Source organism: Typopeltis vanoorti, chromosome 5 (assembly GCF_054136105.1).
Source record: "Typopeltis vanoorti isolate ZY-2024b chromosome 5, IOZ_Tvanoo_1.0, whole genome shotgun sequence".
In the NCBI taxonomy this organism is placed as follows: domain Eukaryota; kingdom Metazoa; phylum Arthropoda; class Arachnida; order Uropygi; family Thelyphonidae; genus Typopeltis; species Typopeltis vanoorti.
Window position 1 is genome coordinate 64774851 of NC_143553.1, and position 18820 is coordinate 64793670.

General features: G+C 34.9%; 1 protein-coding gene across 3 annotated transcripts in view; it reads right to left on the reverse strand.

The window, feature by feature from the left end:
• Window positions 1-18820, reverse strand: part of LOC150106480 (GTP-binding protein 2) — a 94590-nt gene that overhangs the window by 70902 nt on the left and 4868 nt on the right. Inside the window, exons 1-2 of one of the 3 annotated variants that reach the window (XM_090392468.1) lie at window positions 18652-18770; window positions 5757-5963 (exon numbers count right to left, since the gene is read on the reverse strand). In XM_090392468.1, the coding sequence (XP_090248594.1) occupies window positions 5757-5958 (202 nt within the window). In that variant the 5' untranslated portion in view covers window positions 5959-5963; window positions 18652-18770. Of the gene's footprint in view, window positions 1-5756; window positions 5964-18307; window positions 18581-18651; window positions 18771-18820 lie in introns of those variants that run through there. The other 2 variants (XM_090392467.1, XM_090392466.1) reach the window with 2 other exon arrangements.

The following is an 18820-nucleotide window of genomic DNA, read 5'->3' on the forward strand; positions in this document are numbered from 1 at the left end:
TTTACTTGAGAACGAGCATGATCGGGATATGCCAGATGTTCTTGAGGAGCAAGACCCGGATGTTGATTTAGACAATGAAAATTTAATTTCAAGTTCTGGACCGCAACATTTTACTCAAGCGGAATTGAATGACTTAGTAAGAGATTTGAGCCTATCAAAGGAATCATCGGAATTGTTAGCTTCAAGATTAAATGAAAAAACTTACTGGAGCAAGATACGAAGATAGCTTTTTATCGTAGCAGGGAAAGTAATCTTGTACAATATTTTAAACACGAGTGTGAGTTTGTTTACTGTAACAATGTGTCAGGTTTACTAACTGAAATGAGTGTCGTACAATATCATCCAAATGAGTGGCGTTTATTTATCGACAGTTCAAGCAGAAGTCTCAAGTGTGTCTTACTACACAATGGAAATGTGTAGTAAGACACACTTGAATAGCCAATAGGAAGACACACTCTTCCTATTGGCTATTCAGTCCACTTAAAGGAAACATATGAGGACATTAAAAAGGTTCTGAAGTTATTAAAATATACAGACCATAACTGGATCATCTGTGTGGATCTTAAAATGGTGAACTTTTTATTTGGCTTTCAAAGAGGATATACAAAGTTTCTGTGTTTTCTATGCTTCTGGGATAGTCGAGCTAGAAACCAACACGGAGTCAGAAACATTGGCCTCTTAGAATATCCTTAAATGTTGGAGAACAGAATGTTATAAATCAACCTTTAATCGACAGAGAAAAAATCATTTTTCCACCTCTACATATCAAACTAGGTCTTATGAAGCAGTATGTTAAAGCTTTAGATTTACAAGGTGACTGTTTCTAATACATATGTGAAAAATTTCCACAACTTAATTATGAAAAAATTAAATTACTTAGTCCTAAAGCGAAGGTTTGCTGGTGAACTTGAAAAGAAGTTATGTGGACTGAATGTGGGCCATCAATATTGGGATTTTTAGACCACCATTATTGATTGGATGAGGATGGTTGATCAAAATCTCAACAAGTACCTTTCCAATCAATTTAGTGTAGGGTATTAGGAGCATGATCTCAGAGGCCTGAGTTACCAAAATTGGTAAATTTTGTCTGTTGTTTATGTTCTTTTTTTTTTTTTTTTTTTTTTAATGGATTGGAATTGTGTGCCCAGTTTTACCAATATGAGGTAAGTGTTATTATTAATAGACATCCATGGAGTCAAGAGACTCATCATGGGAGGTCCCACTTTCACATGCACAGCTCATTGTACCTTGACTTAAATGCATCCACTGTCCCTGCACTCATCATACTCTCAGGCAATGCATTCCAATCACACACTACTCTCCATACAAAAAATCTACTCCTCACCCCCACCTTATACTTCCAGGGATGGCCTCTCATTCTCCCATCTCCAGATATTCTATGAAAAATCTCATCTATGCCAATCTGATAATTACCCCTTATCAACTTATACATCTTGATCATATCTTCTCTCTTATTTCTATCCACTAGGCTCTGTAATTTGCATTATCTCAATCTGTCCTCATATTCCACATTCCAGAGACCAGAAACTTAGTCAATTGTCTCTGGATCCTCTCCAACAACCAAATCTGTGCACAGTGATCCATATGCAGCCTGCTCTTGTACAACGGAATCAAAACAGACTTACTTCTACATGTGAGTGTTCTCCACATCATTCCCATAATCTACTGTGTTGTCCTCACAATTTTAGCAAAATTTCCATGAAATTTCAAGTCTCTATCCACAACAATCGCCAAATCCTTCATCTTCTCCACCTCTTCCAAATCCCCAACAATCCTATACTCTGCATCCCATCTTTGCTTCCCAAATTTTAAAACCTTACACCTCACAACATTAAGCTGATATTCCCACACATTTGCCCATTGAGACAGTCTATTTAGGTTCTCTTGCAAAGTTACAACATCTGCTCTACTTCTCATTACTCTCCCCCATTACTTTGCATCATCTGCAAACAACTGTATATCACCATTTCGCCATTTCAGCACTCTCCAATGTCATTTACATACAGATTAAACAATGGCTGCAAAACAGACCCCTGAGGCACACCACTATTGATTTTCCTCTTCTGGGATATCACTCCCACATACACAACCTATTGATACCTATCAGACAGCAAATCTCCAATCCAACCCCATCTGTTCCAATTTAACTACTAGTTTGTCATACAGTAATCTATTGAAAGGCTTTGCAAAATCTAAATATATTACTGTACATGTATCCACCTTGTCCAATGTATTGGTCACCTTGTTATAATAAGTAAGCAGATTGCTAAAACACAATCTTCCTTTAGCAAACCCATGCTGTCCATTAAATAGAATTCTACTGCTGTCAACCCAGTTCTGAATCCTTGTCCTCACTAGCTTCTCCAACACAACTCCAGACAAGCAGATTGGCATATAATTTGAAGCCTTATTCTTATCACCTCCTTTATGAAGTGGAACAATTTTGCCATCTTTCCATTCCTTTGGGACCTGGGCTAAGACTAGTGTTAAAAATGTACATTAAAGCTGTTGTTAACTCCCTGGAACATTTCTTCAAGGCATGCAGTGATATACTATCAAGTCCCATGGCATTGTTGATGTCAAGTTTACTCAATTTCTCATATACCTCCTACTTACTCACTATCAGTGGTTCCTCCCCATTCCCACTGATCTCAAGTTCTGCATTATGTTACGATCACAAGGATGGAATACTTCAATGAACCTCATTTAACACCTCTACTAATTCTCCCATTATCACTGACCAACATCATCCTCTCATAATCATTCTTCCTTCTACTGGCCACATATCAAAAAAACTCCCTAGGATTTCTTTTAGCATAATTTGTCAACTGCTGCTCATAATGCACCGTTACTAAGTGAGTCACCTTCTTTGCTTGCTCTTTGTAATCCTAATGAAACCAACTAGGGATACTTAAGCTTAAGGTTCAAAGCTGTATAACTGAGAGGAGACCTCCACAGAACTGAACAAGGCTTCTGACCTAATGTCCAATCCTCACCTTCTTGTGGTGCACCCTGTTAGGTATCTACCTGGATACTGAACGAACGAGGATGGGCTGGCAATTTGGGATTTAGCCGACCAGATTGTATTCTTACTGGCTTAAACCAAAATATAAAATGATGGTACAACATGACAGAATTTCATGCTGGGCTGGGGCATCACCCAGTTAAACAAGGTCCCCATTGTTTTCACCAGGGAACCAGGGCAAACAGCAAAAAGTCAGCAACTGGAACAAATTCCGAAACACAATTCAACTTCACCAGAGCTTAAGATTGGTACTATCAACATAAGAAGTCTGAACGGCAAAGAAATTGAGCTAGCTGAGGAATTAGATAAATACCAGATCAACATAATAGGGATGACTTAAACAAAAAATAAAAATTGGTCAGATCTTTCTGAGCAATAAATACAAAATGTTATATCCAGGTAACAACAATCAGGAAAAAGTAGGAGCAAATATATTATTGAACACTAAATACAAAATGTTATATCTAGGTAACAACAATCAGGGAAAAGTAGGAGTACCTATAGTGGGGGTGTTCAACTGGTCGATCACGGAGCGATTTTTGGTAGATCTCTTGTATATTCCTCCTTACTTACAATTTAATTAAAACTGAAAACATAATATTTTATTTATCATTATTTTGTATTATTTTTAATTCGCTTGAAGTGTATTGCTATTGTTTATTTATTTTTCGTTAAAATTGTCAAATCAGTAATTTTCTTATAAGTCCAGGTAAACGGATCAAAGGTCCATTTACCTGGACTTATCACTGATCCATTGATAAGTCCAAGTAAATGGACCACTGATAAGTCCAGGTAAATGGAACTTCCACTGATCCATTAATTTGGATCAGTGGAAGTCAAACGGCGAGCCGAGTGAATACGATTATAAGCAAACTCGATTGTAGCTTAAATATTAAATATCCAAAGCACATTACATCGATTTTTTACTTAGGTTAAGTTCCATGTGAATATTGTAAAAAAATAAACTTTGTTTGTCTCGGAATAGTTTGTATTAGATGTTTTTTGTAAATAACTCTTTTGAAGCTAACTGTATATACTGCTTTAATAAGAATATGTTAGAGTGTTAAAAACAAAGGCAATGTTTTTTGTCGCCAAAGCTGTACATGGCGGCATTAGAAAGATTATTACTGAAACTTGTATGAGAGAGAAAGGCATGCAGGCTTTAGTGTAAACATCTCCGAAGTCAGTCAGAAAAAGTTCAAACAACTTTCCGATGGCAGGCAACTTACAATCAAAAGAAAACGGAGGAAAACAAAAGACGTGCCGAACTTGAAAAACTTAAGATGAAAGACTCATACCGATTCTTTGGCGGTTGCCAAACTTCATGCGAGGTCTCAAAGGAGGCCTAATAAAAAGGGACCGAAGCAAGCAGGAGGGGTCCCGGTTCCAGATAATGGAACCGGGACCCCTCCTGTCAGTCAGAGAGGAGGCCGCCCGGTCCAGAGTCACCGTCAGAGAGACTGCCCGGATCCACGTTGCTTGAGAGAGGAGTTTCCCGCTTCCAGAAAGGAGCTTCTCGGTTGGAGACTTCATTAGAGAGAAACTACTTCTAGGCCACAGACAAGGTTTCAAATTTGTGAAAGGAAGAGTTCCAATTGCCGGAGAAAAGTTTCCAGGCCAGGTTAATGTCAGACATTCACAGTGTGTTGCGTTTTCATTACAATTTGATGAATCAAACGACTACACTGATATTGCTCAGTTAATGGTATTTATTCGCATGGTATTTCAAGATTATTCAAGTAAAGAAGAGCTTTTGAAAATTATACCAATATTGGGAAGGACTAGGGGAGAAGACATTTTTCGGCATTTGATGAATTTGTGAAACAACACAAACTTCCGCTTTTTAAACTTGTGTCTATTACTGCTGATGGTGCTCCTGCAATGATAGGTAATAAATCAGGCTTCATTTAATTATGTAAAAACGATGACCAATATCCAGATTTTTTAACGTACCACTGTATTATTCACCAACAAACACTGGGTAGTAAAAGATTAAACACAAAAGATGTTTTGGATATTATATTTAAAATTATAAATTCTGTTCGAGGAAAAGCCCTGCAATGGTGGTTATTTAAATTAAATTACACTCTATAAAAACTTTAAACACTGCAGGAGGTATCTTTACCAAGTTTTCAGGATTGCTTCTGGCAGATCTGCTAGCAGTTCAAAGTAGAGAATTCAAATACTAGATCTCTCAATCCACATGAACTCAGAGATGTTCAATGAGATTTCAATCCATCAAATTTGGCAACCATGGTAATACCTAGAAATTGCTGTCATGTTTACCAAACCATTCTCGAAAGATGCCAGCAAACACCATTACCTTGCTAGAACACACTTGTACCATCTGTGAAGGCAGTTCACAATGAAAGGTTGTACCCAATCAGTGATAATGGAATAAGTACTTTGTAGCATTCATAGTACAGTCTATGAGTATCAAGGTGCCCAGAGATTTCTAGGAAACATCTTGATACTAATAGCCATACTATGAATGCTACAAAGTATCTATACAATGTGGACATATCCTTCTCTTGAGGTATATCCTTTCATGGGACTGCCTTCTCAAATAGGACAGGTGTGTTCTAGCAAGATAACGCCATAATGATTCTTAACCATTACTGTTCAAATTATGTTACAATCGAATAATGGTTCATGACCAAGAAATATTTATTTAAGCAATTTCAATTCAAAATATCCTTATAATTCTTACCCTCACGAAGTCGCCATTTCATTTGAGTAACCAGATGTTCAAATCGGCTTTTTGATGGATTAACAAGTTTTAACTTGTATTCCACATTGCCTTCAGCAGCTTCTGGTGGAAGACATTCTGGAAGAGGTGAGAGGGACGATGATGATAATGACAGTCCCTCATCCTGGGTGTCAGGATCAAAGAGGCCAACAAAAGATTCCATCTCAGCTATAACAGAAAATTTTCAAAAATAAAATAAGTAAAAATGCATTAATATAAACTTTAATTAATCCAAAGTCTAATTTTGTTAAGACAAATTTATACTGTAATTGTGCAATATACATTCTGCATATCACCAACTGAATGTCCACCTAATACATGTATTTAGGCTCACATGTTGTTTATACATAATACTGTGAAAGTTAAACGGCCTATCATAACACAACATGTAAGAAAACATTTTATCACCGATATTTTGCTTACAGTTACTGGGGAAATTTTAAAGATAGATTTAAAAAAAAAATGGTCATACAAAGGCACACAATGTATGATCAAACAGAAACACAACATTTCAAATAAGTACTCTAATGTTTTGACCATGCTCTTGGTGCTGTAGTTAAAGGCAGCTGGTGTTGTTGGCAGAAGATATACACGATAATTCTAGATTATTACATGCCTATTTAAAATTACCAGTAATGGGGAAAGTTACTTAAGAAATCGGTTATTATTATTACATAACACTTCCAGGAAGTCCAAAGACTCATCGAGGGAGGGTACCTACTCTAAAACTCTCCATCTCCACCACTCCACCAAACGCAACTACCTTCATCATCTACACCAACCACAACCACTAATATTTTCACAAACAAACATCCATGCCTATGATGGGATTCAAATCCGCAGCTTTTGGCTGGAGAGCAAATACGCTAACCACTCGGTCAACCAGGCCGCCAAAAGGACAGTACAAATCCTTACCTTGCATTCTCATCAAATCCCTCCTAACATACGAGGAGGGTGGTCTGAAAATTTCTCAGCCCCCGACCATAGTGTTGCGATAGATGGCAACACTATCAGCAAGATTTTTTTTTTTTTTTTAAAGTTGGTACATCCATCATAAGCATCCATGTGAAATTGCAAGTCATTCTATCAAGTAGTTTGTTTTATACAGCTGTCTGAAGCAAAAGTGTTGTCTGTATCCCTTGAAATGGATAAAATTGATATCGCATGGTTTATAAAAGGCTTTGTAAAAGAAAGTTTAACACCAAAAGAAATTCATTCAAAGTTCATAAAAGTTTATGGGCACTCTTCTCCTTCATTTTCGACAATTAAGAAATGGGCTGCCGAGTTTGAATGTGGCTGTACCAGCCTTGAAGATGATCCACATGAAGGACATCCAAAAATTGTAACAACACTAGAAATCATTGATCAAGTGCACGATATGGTATTGAATGATTGGCGAGTCAAAGTGCGTGAAATTGCTGAGACTATAGGCATTTCAAAAGAACATGTAGGATATATTTTGCATGAAGAATTACAAATAAAAAAGCTTTGCACAAGATGGGTGCTGCACTTGCTCACAACAGATCAAAACTGCACTAGAATGAAAAATCTCTAAACAGCGCTTGGAGAGTTTTAACAAGAATAAAACTGATTTTGTGTGTCGATTTACTATGGATGAGACTTGGATTCATCATTACACACCAGAATCCAAACAGTGGACAGAAGCCGGTTGTTCAGCACCAAAGAAGACAAAGTCGGTTCCATCAGCAGAAAAGGTCATGGCATCAGTGTTTTGGGATGCTAAAGGCATTTTGTTTATTCATTATCTTGAAAAGGGTAAAGCAATAACCAGGGAATATTATTCCGATGTTTTAACCAGACTAAATGAAAAAATTCATGAGAAAAGACCCGGTTTGCAGAAGAAAAAATCATCTTTCATCAGGACAATGCACCTGCCCCACAAAGGTGTTTTGGCAATGGAAAAATTAACGGATCTGCACTATGAATTTGTTGTTTTAAGGATACTTGCGACATAAGACTGAATGATATAATCACGTAATCACAAGAAAGATATTTATTTAACCAAATATTTCGGTCTGGAAATAGCAGACCATCGTCGGTGGTATTACAAGAACAGTTTAAAAAATATACAAGCTAGAATACTAACAATAGATCGTTGAAATTAGAACATGCCGCGTGATGTTATATCACTAAGTATGAAACGAAATATTTTGAAGTAGAAACATGATTGAATTTGCTATTAAAAAAAAAAAAAAAAAAAAAAAAAAAAAATTAATGAGTAATCTTGATTAGGCTTTCCCAGATTTTTGATATAGATATGCAGTCATTATATAGCCAAATATCTAGCTAAATTACTGAAATCTTACATTGGCAACTCGAGTTCTTTTTTAAAAAACTCCTCAGATTTCTTAGAAAAATTAAAAGATGTCTCATTACAACCTACAGATCTTATGGTTAGTTTTGATATAGAATCTTTATACACCAATGTACCTCTTAAGGAAACTTTAAAACTACTTGCTGACATCTTTCCTCAAGATATTATAAAACTATTCGATTTCGTTATACATTCTGGTTATTTCATATGTCAAAACAAATTTTATAGCCAAGTAGAAGGAACAGCCATGGGAAGTCCTCTTTCTCCAGCTTTAGCCAACTTTTATTTAGAACATTTAGAAAAAGTCCTCTTCACATCTAGTTTCCCTCTACCATCTTGTTGGGTAAGATATATAGATGACATATTTGCTATTTGGCCTCACAGTAAAAACACTTTATCTTCCTTTTTAAACAGTATTAATTCCTTACATCATCGCATAAAGTTTACTATGGAATTAGAAGAAAACAACCAGTTATCTTTTTTAGACGTTCTCCTCATCCGATCATCTTCAAATATTCTTACAACTACAGTATACAGGAAACCAACATTCACAGGTCGTTATATTCTGAAAGAATCAGCCCATCATCCATGTCATAAAACAGGAATTATAAAATGTCTCATCAAAAGAGCCAAAACTAATTGTTCTACTTTTGATTATCTACAGAAAGAACTTTCTACTATCCAGCAACACATGAAACTCAATGGCTTTTCTGAAAAAAGTATTCAACGTCTTCTTACATCTTATAATCCTCCACAAAACAACAAAGATTCAATACGTCGAGTACCTATTCCTTATATCTCCGGTATTTCAGAGCCTATCGCAAGAATTTTGAAGAAATATGATTTAACAGCTACGTATTCTCCTATTAACAAATTGTCTTCTCATTTTCCTTCTCCTAAAGACAAACGCTCAACTTTATCTCTTCCTGGAGTTTATCAAATTCCTTGCAACTGTGATCTCTCTTACTTTGGACAGACTGGACGTTCTCTTGAAAAAAGAATCCAAGAACATCAATCATCCATTCTTCACAATAAACCTGAAAAGTCTGGTTTGGCTCAACACGGGATTGAAACTGACCACAGCATCCTTTGGTCCAAGACGCGCCTCTTACATAGATCCCGTTACAGGTTCGAACGTTTGTTCAAGGAAAGCGTGGAGGCCTTGCTCCATCATCCCAACCTGAATCGTAATGACTGCATATCTATATCAAAAATCTGGGAAAGCCTAATCAAGATTACTCATTAATTTTTTTTTTTTTTTTTTTTTAATAGCAAATTCAATCATGTTTCTACTTCAAAATATTTCGTTTCATACTTAGTGATATAACATCACGCGGCATGTTCTAATTTCAACGATCTATTGTTAGTATTCTAGCTTGTATATTTTTTAAACTGTTCTTGTAATACCACCGACGATGGTCTGCTATTTCCAGACCGAAATATTTGGTTAAATAAATATCTTTCTTGTGATTACGTGATTATATCATTCTGCACTATGAATTGTTGTAACATCCTCTCTATTTCCCAGATCTGGCTCCCTCTGACTTCTCTCTCTGCCCAAAACTAAAACTCTTCCTCACTGGTCAGCACTTTTCTTTGAATCAAGGGGTGATTGCAGCTGTAGAGGGGTATTTTGCAGATCTTACTGAGAACCACTACAGGGATGGGATAATGGTGCTGGAATAAATGTATTAGTCTTAAGGGAGATTATGTTGAAAAACAAAAATAATTTTGAAATTATAAATTAATTTTTTCATTGTTAGGGCGAGAACTTTTCAGACCACCCTCGTATAAGACAATATGAGTACTCTGAAAGCCTATATTCAGCTGATTTTATATGATATTGCAAGTTATGCAAAATGATGCTGATGAAGGGTGACAAGGATTGTCAGTTCAAAGCCCCACTAGAAAACACAGGAAATTGTGTGGGGGGGAGGGGAGAGAGAGAACACTGCTTATAATGATCAAATTACATTGTAAACATGTGAAATCTGCATATCAAAGTAAATTTGTCTATATTAAACAACTACCAGATGTAGTTGTTTAATAATGCAGTGTCATTTCAAGGAATTTTGATCATGCCTGGCATCAAGGCTTATTTACCAAACTATCATCTTATGGTCTGATTTCCATTCTTTGCAAATCAGTAGCCAGCTTCCTGCTTAGATGTTCATTATATGTCATGGATAGTTTCCTCTCTTCAGATGATTTTTTCCACAACAACAAAGAATCCCACATTTAGTTTTCCTCAATGAACTACTCTCACTAATCTCAGACCCTATTTTTGCTAATGACAGTCAACTCATTTTCATTACACTTGACAAACCTTGTAGCGATCAAATGATCCAAGAATGAGATATTCTATATAACCATGTCTTAAAAACACTGACTTTGCCATTCTCCAATAATGTGAAAACAATCCAAGGTAGTGTTCTTTAGGAGATACTTGTGAAATGTGGTTTCTTCAATTCACATGAAAACACAATGAAATAAGTGAATATTAAAAAAAAAAAAAAACCTTCAATGATTAGTGATTAGAATAAGACTTTCCCATATCTTAGTAAGAGGCAGTTATTCTGATTTAAGTTTAGATGGTGAAGTAAGGCTTTGGTGCTTTTTCCAGGCTGTGTCAGGCAAGATTTCTCATATTTCCTATTGCTGATGTAAGATTGGCATTCTTGTATTCTCTTTTCCACTGAATGTCCAGGTTTTCTGAAGTAAGAACAGTGACAGTCACATGGAACTTCTTCAATTCACATGAAAACACAATGAAATAAGTGAATATTAAAAAAAAAAAAAACCCTTCAATGATTAGTGATTAGAATAAGACTTTCCCATATCTTAGTAAGAGGCAGTTATTCTGATTTAAGTTTAGATGGTGAAGTAAGGCTTTGGTGCTTTTTCCAGGCTGTGTCAGGCAAGATTTCTCATATTTCCTATTGCTGATGTAAGATTGGCATTCTTGTATTCTCTTTTCCACTGAATGTCCAGGTTTTCTGAAGTAAGAACAGTGACAGTCACATGGAACTTGGTAGATGCCAGGAAGAGCTAGATGGGAGAATTTCCATCTTAGTAGATGGAAACCATGATGATAATTTGTTGACAGGAATAAATGTAGCCACTAAATTGTATTACTTAAGAATTCTGGAAATTGGTTCTCTCTCTCAGCAACTTCTATTTAAAACATTTACAAGACATCCTGTTCTCATCCATATACCCTCAGCTATCAGTTGAGTTCGCTATATAGACAATGTTTTTTGCTATCCGGCCCTATAATGAAGACACATTACATACCGTTTTATCTAATATAAATAATCTTCTACATCCATGAAATAAATTTACTATGGAAAGAGAAAAAGATAACAAATTATACTTCTTAAATATTCTACTCAGCAGTACATTCAACATCAATCAGCTCACCACACTCAAAGACTGGAATTATCAATACTTTAGTGCGATGTGCTCTCACTATATGTTCTACACTGAACAATAACAGTAAGAACTCTTAACCATCAAATGATCAAATGACATATGAAATCCAACAGCTTCTCAGAAAGGACCACACAACGTCTTTTTGATTCCTATAATCCTAGTTCAAATAACAAGGAAACAATACGTCTAGTCCCTATCCCATACATATCTGGCATCTCAGAACCGATTTCCAAAATTCTTAAGAAATATAACCACTCATCACTACTACTCTCCTTTTCAACTTACCATCACTATTATCCTTCACCTGCTGCAAAATTTTTCTCAAATTCATTTCAATTCTTTTTTGTTTTCACTTTCCACATTTGTGTTTGATGGGAATGATCTGATGACTTCATTCCTTCCACACAAGCTATAAATTTTATCTTGTATCGCCAGGAAAACATTTTATTTCTCTTTTTATCCACTATACCTCTGAGAATCAAATTTCCATACAAAGCTACTTTGCAAGTCCTCTGACATCTCCTTTTCATTTTCATATCAATACTCTCTGTGTCACTCACTCATATCAATCAAATAGTGATTCTTCAAATGGCCAATTTCATCCTCTACATACTTCATTTCTCTCATCATTTTTGTAGCTCCTGCTCACAAAAGGTTGTAAATCTACAGTACATTAGTACTGTTTACCATGAGGGAGCTAAGGATTTTTTTGTCTGTTTTTATCAATTTTATATTTTTTTGTATTTTTATTTATTTGTTTTTACATAATTCATAAACCCTGTTAAACCAAACATGGAACTTTTTCAACCCACTTCAGTAAGGTAGTAATCTCACACCAGGCAATGAAATTTATCTTCCACAGATAATCACAAACATTCATGCCCATGGCAGGATCTGAATCCATAGCCTGTTGGTTGGAGAGTGGATACATTAACTACTTGGCCAACCAGGCCAGCACCAGCTCTTGTCCAAATTCTTCCAAAGTGCATTTAATATCATTGTTTTCATTGTTTCATCACTGCTTGAAGAATTACTTCATTTCTTCAAATGTTCTATTGTCATCACAAATTAATACTCTCATTCTCTTTCTTCATCCTAACAAATTCTTTTGGCATTTTTCGATATACATTCATCTCTGCTAGTCACCTGATATGGACTAATTACAAGATAACTGATATGTAGTACGAACCTTAAATACGAACCTTAAGTGGCCTTTCCCCCCATCCCTCTGAGTGGACAGCCTCTCCACTATGCAGCTAGCAGGTTTGAGTTGAATCCCAATGAATAAGTCTTTAGGTGATGGATGAATTTTGTCACCTGACACGTACTGCCACCTTGCTTACTAGAGTTATTTGGGGTTGTCCGTTCCTCAGCCCATCTATGATTATTAAATCAATTTCCAACCTTTCATGGATAGGATTATAAAAAAATTGCAGCAAATTCAGAAGATTGTATAACAAGTAATGTACATTATGTATATTACCTGTGTACTGTAGAACCTGCTATTATTATCAAAATATAGATATATCATGGTTGTGTTGCATAACAAAGAAGAAAACAGAGAAATGCTTTTCTACATATAGAAGAGGTGGGTGTACAACATGCACAAAAATATAAAATTAGAAGTAAGATTTCAAATCCATATCAGTAAGTATCATTTTTATTTTATTTCAGAAATATGGCTATCGTTAGTGTCTTATGGACACAAGTGACATGAATTAAAAATAATTTCAAAATTTTATCCAGATATATTTTACTTTCATTTTTATACTGTCCATAAAACACAAGTGACATGAGTTAAAAATGATTTGTAAAGTTTATCCAAAAGTTTATTGAGTAAAATATATTATACCTGGATAAAGATGTACTATATTTAACTTGCCTTTCTTAATCTTATATTAGTATAATTTTCTTTTTAACGTGAGAGAACTGTTACAAGCAGACGTGCTTAACTTAGTTAAAATTTCAAGGCTACCAAGTACCTGAGCAGCTTGTAACATTGGCTCAATGCCAATGGCAAGAAAGATTTATTTTTAAACAGCCTAAGATATCACTATTATTACACCTGACAGTGTCAGTATTCTATAACAGAAGAAAACTGCAATGACATAATTTTTTCATGTATTTTTTTATATATATTTTTGATAAACTTAAAGAGTATTACTATTTAAGACAGTAGGTCAAGGATTACCATCTTCCTTAGCATCTATAAGTTACATAAAAATGTATGACTTTTAATGCTAACTGGCAAATCAAAATGCTGCAAATAATAAAGGTTGATTACTGCATTTATCCTACAACATAATGTAATGATATGCAAATTTTTTCACTAGAAGGCATACGTGCACACATTACATTAAGTGGTAAAAAGCTTTAAGATAAACAATTTTACTACATGGTTTTATGCTTGTCTGTATTTGGAATATCTTTGTTGCAATGAATTCAGAAAGGTCCCCATGACCAATTTAGTATATCCACATTGTTGAGATGGGAAAAGCAAGTACAGGATTGTCCTGCGGGGTGAAGTTCAGCAGAGACCTGACAAATTATGCAAAATACTACTCACCACACAAAAAATATACTTGCACAAGTTCATTTTTTTAATGATATATCCCACTAAGTCAATAGGAGTTTCATCAACTGATGAACGGTATCTGTTTATTATTAAAGTTGAAAAGATTTTGTCTAGAAAGTTATTTTTATTCATTAAAAAATATTTTATTTTGTCCGGTCTATAGTTTACTCATCATCTGGCAAAATCTAATCACATACGAGTGGGTGAACACATTTGTCGAGACTGCTCATAAGGATCTCTAAAAGTGGCTAAATCTAAAACTGGAAAGACTACTCAAGGGGAAGTGGTCGATAAGTTTCTCAGAAGAATAATATGACAGTAAAAGCAATGTAGCTAGGGATGAGGATTTCCTTAGGCCTAAAGAAGTCAAAAAGATATTAGTCATAATATATGGAACAATCTGGAATCCTGACAAGTAAATCATACAGTAAAAGGAAAAGTGAGTTACAGATCAGAAAGTCTCTCTATGTTATCTGCTTCAAATTACAGGAAAGAAGCTAGGATTAACTGCAGAAGTCGCAAGAATACTGATACTGGAATAAACTTTTCAGAACCAAACCCCTGATAACTTTGACGAAGAAAACGAAACTTCTTATACCAACATTTCATATTACTAGACATAGTCTAGTTTTCCTCATTTTCAAGATATTAAACAAGAAATGAACATTAACATCTTCAAAACGGGTGAGGTTAGATGGAGAGGATCTGAAGAGATAAAGACAGGTACCTACTTTAGTTTATAGTGAAAATGATAGATGGAATATTAATGAACAATTACATTTCAAAATCTTTAAAAGGTTTCTGTCTGAGAAGGAACCTTCTCAGACAGAATTATTATAATTAAGCCAAAATACAAACCAATTTATTCATACTGCAAATGCATGCCCCTGTCTTAGATTATCTAGATGATGAAATTGAAAAGTGATTTGAAAAGATACAGGAAGCATTAAAACAAATAAAACCAGATGAGTTTCTAATAATGATGGGTGATATGAATGATAAAACAGGCGTTGTAAAATGCAAAAAGGTGTGAAATTTTGAGCTACAAGAAGAAATGAATAAGGCAAAAGAATGATTAACTCTTTTATAAGGAAAATTATTATTAATCATAATAAAAATGATTGGATTCCTTGCGATTTTCCAGGTCTTTTCCATGTGTATAGTTAAGTTGTCATAGATGGTTTCTGAACCAAGTATCAGCAATTAATAAATGAAATGAGTGCTGATGGTGGTGAAGTACAGAAGCAGATAAAATATGGATGAGACTGGTTATATGCAGGAGCAGAATCCACAGGGAAGAAAGGTGACTAATGGTATGCCACAAGGATCTGTGCTATGATCACTACTGTTTTAAAAAAAAAAAATCAGCTAATGCCTTTTTCTTCCTGCATAGGGAGTAGGAAAGGCCATTTTTAGCTCTATATAATTTTTGGAGACTGAGTGAGCAGTTCAATCTCCACTGGGTAGTCAATCAGAGATAGCCGGCCCAAGGCTATCACTAATTAATTGGTATGCAGTGAAGAAGGCATTAGCTGATTTTTTTTTTTTAAAACATGCTGCCATCTCGTAGTCCCTAACACAATATTTTTAATGTCTCAAAATAGTGTTGGTTCGACAGCCGATTTGCTTGAGTTTATGGGATGAAAAACCCGAGTTTCCTGGAGAAAAAAAAATCCGCCTGCCCATTCCAGAGATCAACTAACTTGGGAAACGGTCGAGAAAAGGCTTAGAAAATGTTCCTCTAGTCAGAGACTATATTCGAACCAAAGTCTTTCGTCATGTGGGCAAGCACCATAGAGTGCAAATGCCACTTCTACTGAGCTACACACTACTTTTTAATTTGTAGATAAATAGTATAGGAAATAATCTGAAAGGAAATAAATACCAGTTTGCAGATGTAGCAAAATTGGGTAGAGAGCTTGCATGTTGATGGCTATCAGTTTAATGTGGAGAAATGCAAAGTTATGCATTTTGGAATAAATTGATTACAAACTGCATACCATACTGATGCATACCAGTATACTCAAAGAAACAGATGAAGTTAAGGATTTGGGAATGGTAAAAGACAGAGAGTTGAAGTTTAGAAGGCATAGTGCTAAGGTTGCTAAGGTAGCTCATAAGATTTCTTGGATATTGAAGAACACACTAACAGGTAGAGATAACGAAGTTGTTATTCCTCTTTATAAGGCCTTGATACATCCTCATATGGATTACTGTGCTGAGGTCTAGTCTTCTGGGTTTCTTGAAGATGAAAAAGTGTTATAGAGGATTCAGAAGCAAGTGACCAAGATGGTGAATGGTCTGTGAAATGCTCCCTATGAGGATAGATTGAGGGTTTGTGGGTTGCAGAAAGTGGTTGATAAGTGAAAAAGAGGTGATATGATAGAAACAATTAAGTTACTTTATGGGATTGATGCAGGGGTAGTGTTTCAGCATCTTACTAAAGGGGGCAGAACAAGAGCTCACCCCTGGAAACTGAGTAAAAGTGCAATTTATTAATAGAGGTGTGAGAGCTAGATTTTTCACTTGAAGAGTGGTGAATGAATGAAATGGGTTGCTAAAGTCAGTTGTAAGCATTATGTCTGTTAAAGAGTTCAAGGAGCGGTATGATAGATATTGTGTGAATATTTTGGGTCTACTGCTATGAGCCTTCAGATTCCATGGCAGTGCTGATACAATAACAATAAACCTGAAGGCTTCAACTTAGTGTAATGTAGCAAGTAACTGAAATTATTTAAAAATCCATAATTCTTTCACAGACAATTATTTTGAAACTCAGTTTTATAGATGAGCAGTTTTGAATATTAATCAACTTCAGATAATGAACTCCGTGATATTTTCTTCTTTGTGAGGCTATTTTTAGGTTTATAAACATAGCCCTAGCTTCCTAAAATATTTAAACACCTGTTATACTGGATTTATCCATTTGTATGCAAATTATTTTAAGACGGATTAGATGGACTTTTATTGAAATTACATAATTCTCACAAAAAATTGGAGATTTAGAAGGTACATCAGAAGACAGCATTCTGGAATGTGTGACAGAGTTAATCTTGGGTGATATGGTCACTTAAACAGAATGGGAGAGGAAAGGTTAGCAAAACAAGTTTTTTTTTTTTTTGGCCAGCAAGAAAAAACACCTAGAGGAAGAACAAACTCTAGATGGGTTGTACGGTAAGAAGTGCTTCAGAAAATAGATATATAAGAGCTGATAATATTGGAGTCCTGTAAGACAAATTAATTTGGAGGGAAATTGTTGATAAGAATTTTGTAATAATGTAACTTTTTCATGTAGTATTATCATATCCTGTACACCCTCCCCAAGGGTCAGGAATTTGATGATGATTATAACAGTGATCAAAAGATACCAATGTGGTTCAATTTTGATTTCAAAAAGATAATTTTTACTAGCAAAATTATTTGAATTAACAATTTCAAACTGGCTGGATAGAGGTCTAATGAAATCTGGTATTCGGGATCTTTTAAAATTTGTCGTTTGTTCAATATCAGACTATATGTAATGACCAAATTACACAAAATGAACTTATATGTCCAGGTACATAAATAGAAAAGAGTCCTATTGCAAACACAATGTAATTTTGATGTATTCTATCCTAAAAACCAAATCTGTTGCAGATATAATGATAATTTCTGATGGGGGGGGGGAGAATACTGAAAATCAAAACTTCAACTTTCAACAAATATATGTAACAATAATAATTCCTCCCTGGCTTGATTAGAATTTAATAAAATTTAGTATTTAGGATCACAACTATCCCTATTAAAATTTGCCATATCAAATGGACCATGTTAATGAAAAAAAAGTATGTCTACAGTACATACACCAAAAAAAGCTTCAGGGTCAAACTATTGTGATAATAAATGGAGTCTCTATAAAATAATTTTATTATGAAATCCAGCTTTTTATGACTGTTTGCAAAACATCACCGTGAACAGATCATGGATTACAACATTATGAGAGATTTTTAATACCTTTCTTCCTAAAATTCTATTCTTACAAGCCTCATAAATTAAACTTGATGGTTGTGAAATCTAACTCTAAAACAATGTACAACACTGCAACTGTGAGTCATTTACATTTTATATTAAAAATAGTTTTCTAATAGACATGTTTATATATATAAACAAAATCAAAATCTATAGGTATACTTTTTCCCCTCCTTGGAGAAAACAGATGTCTTCTTAAAGTGTGAGTATATATATTAAAAATGAATGAAATTAAAAACAGATAATATCAACTTTTAAATATCAAAATGCACAGGTTAGGGATTTTCTGTGATCCATAACGTTAGTGATAAGTTTCAAGTATAGTCACAATTTATGGGGTAGGCATGATAATATGGACTATATAAGAAATTATCTTTAAAATTAGCTGTTAACGAAACCTCATAAAATTAAACTATGTCCAAACATATTCCACTGCAGCTGAAGTGGAATATTTTTGCAAATATAAATAAACAAATAATGGAAACAGCAAGATAAACTAGTTCAACCTGTTACTACCCAGCGATTTCACTTAGCGAACTAGAACCATAGCAACACAGCTGATGCCTCAGGCATGTAATGACGTCACAATGAAATGTTGCTTCGCTTCCGAACACAAGTAAATAAAGTCACTACTACGGGTTTTACTCCTAAGCAACCAAGCATGTGCGGTAAATG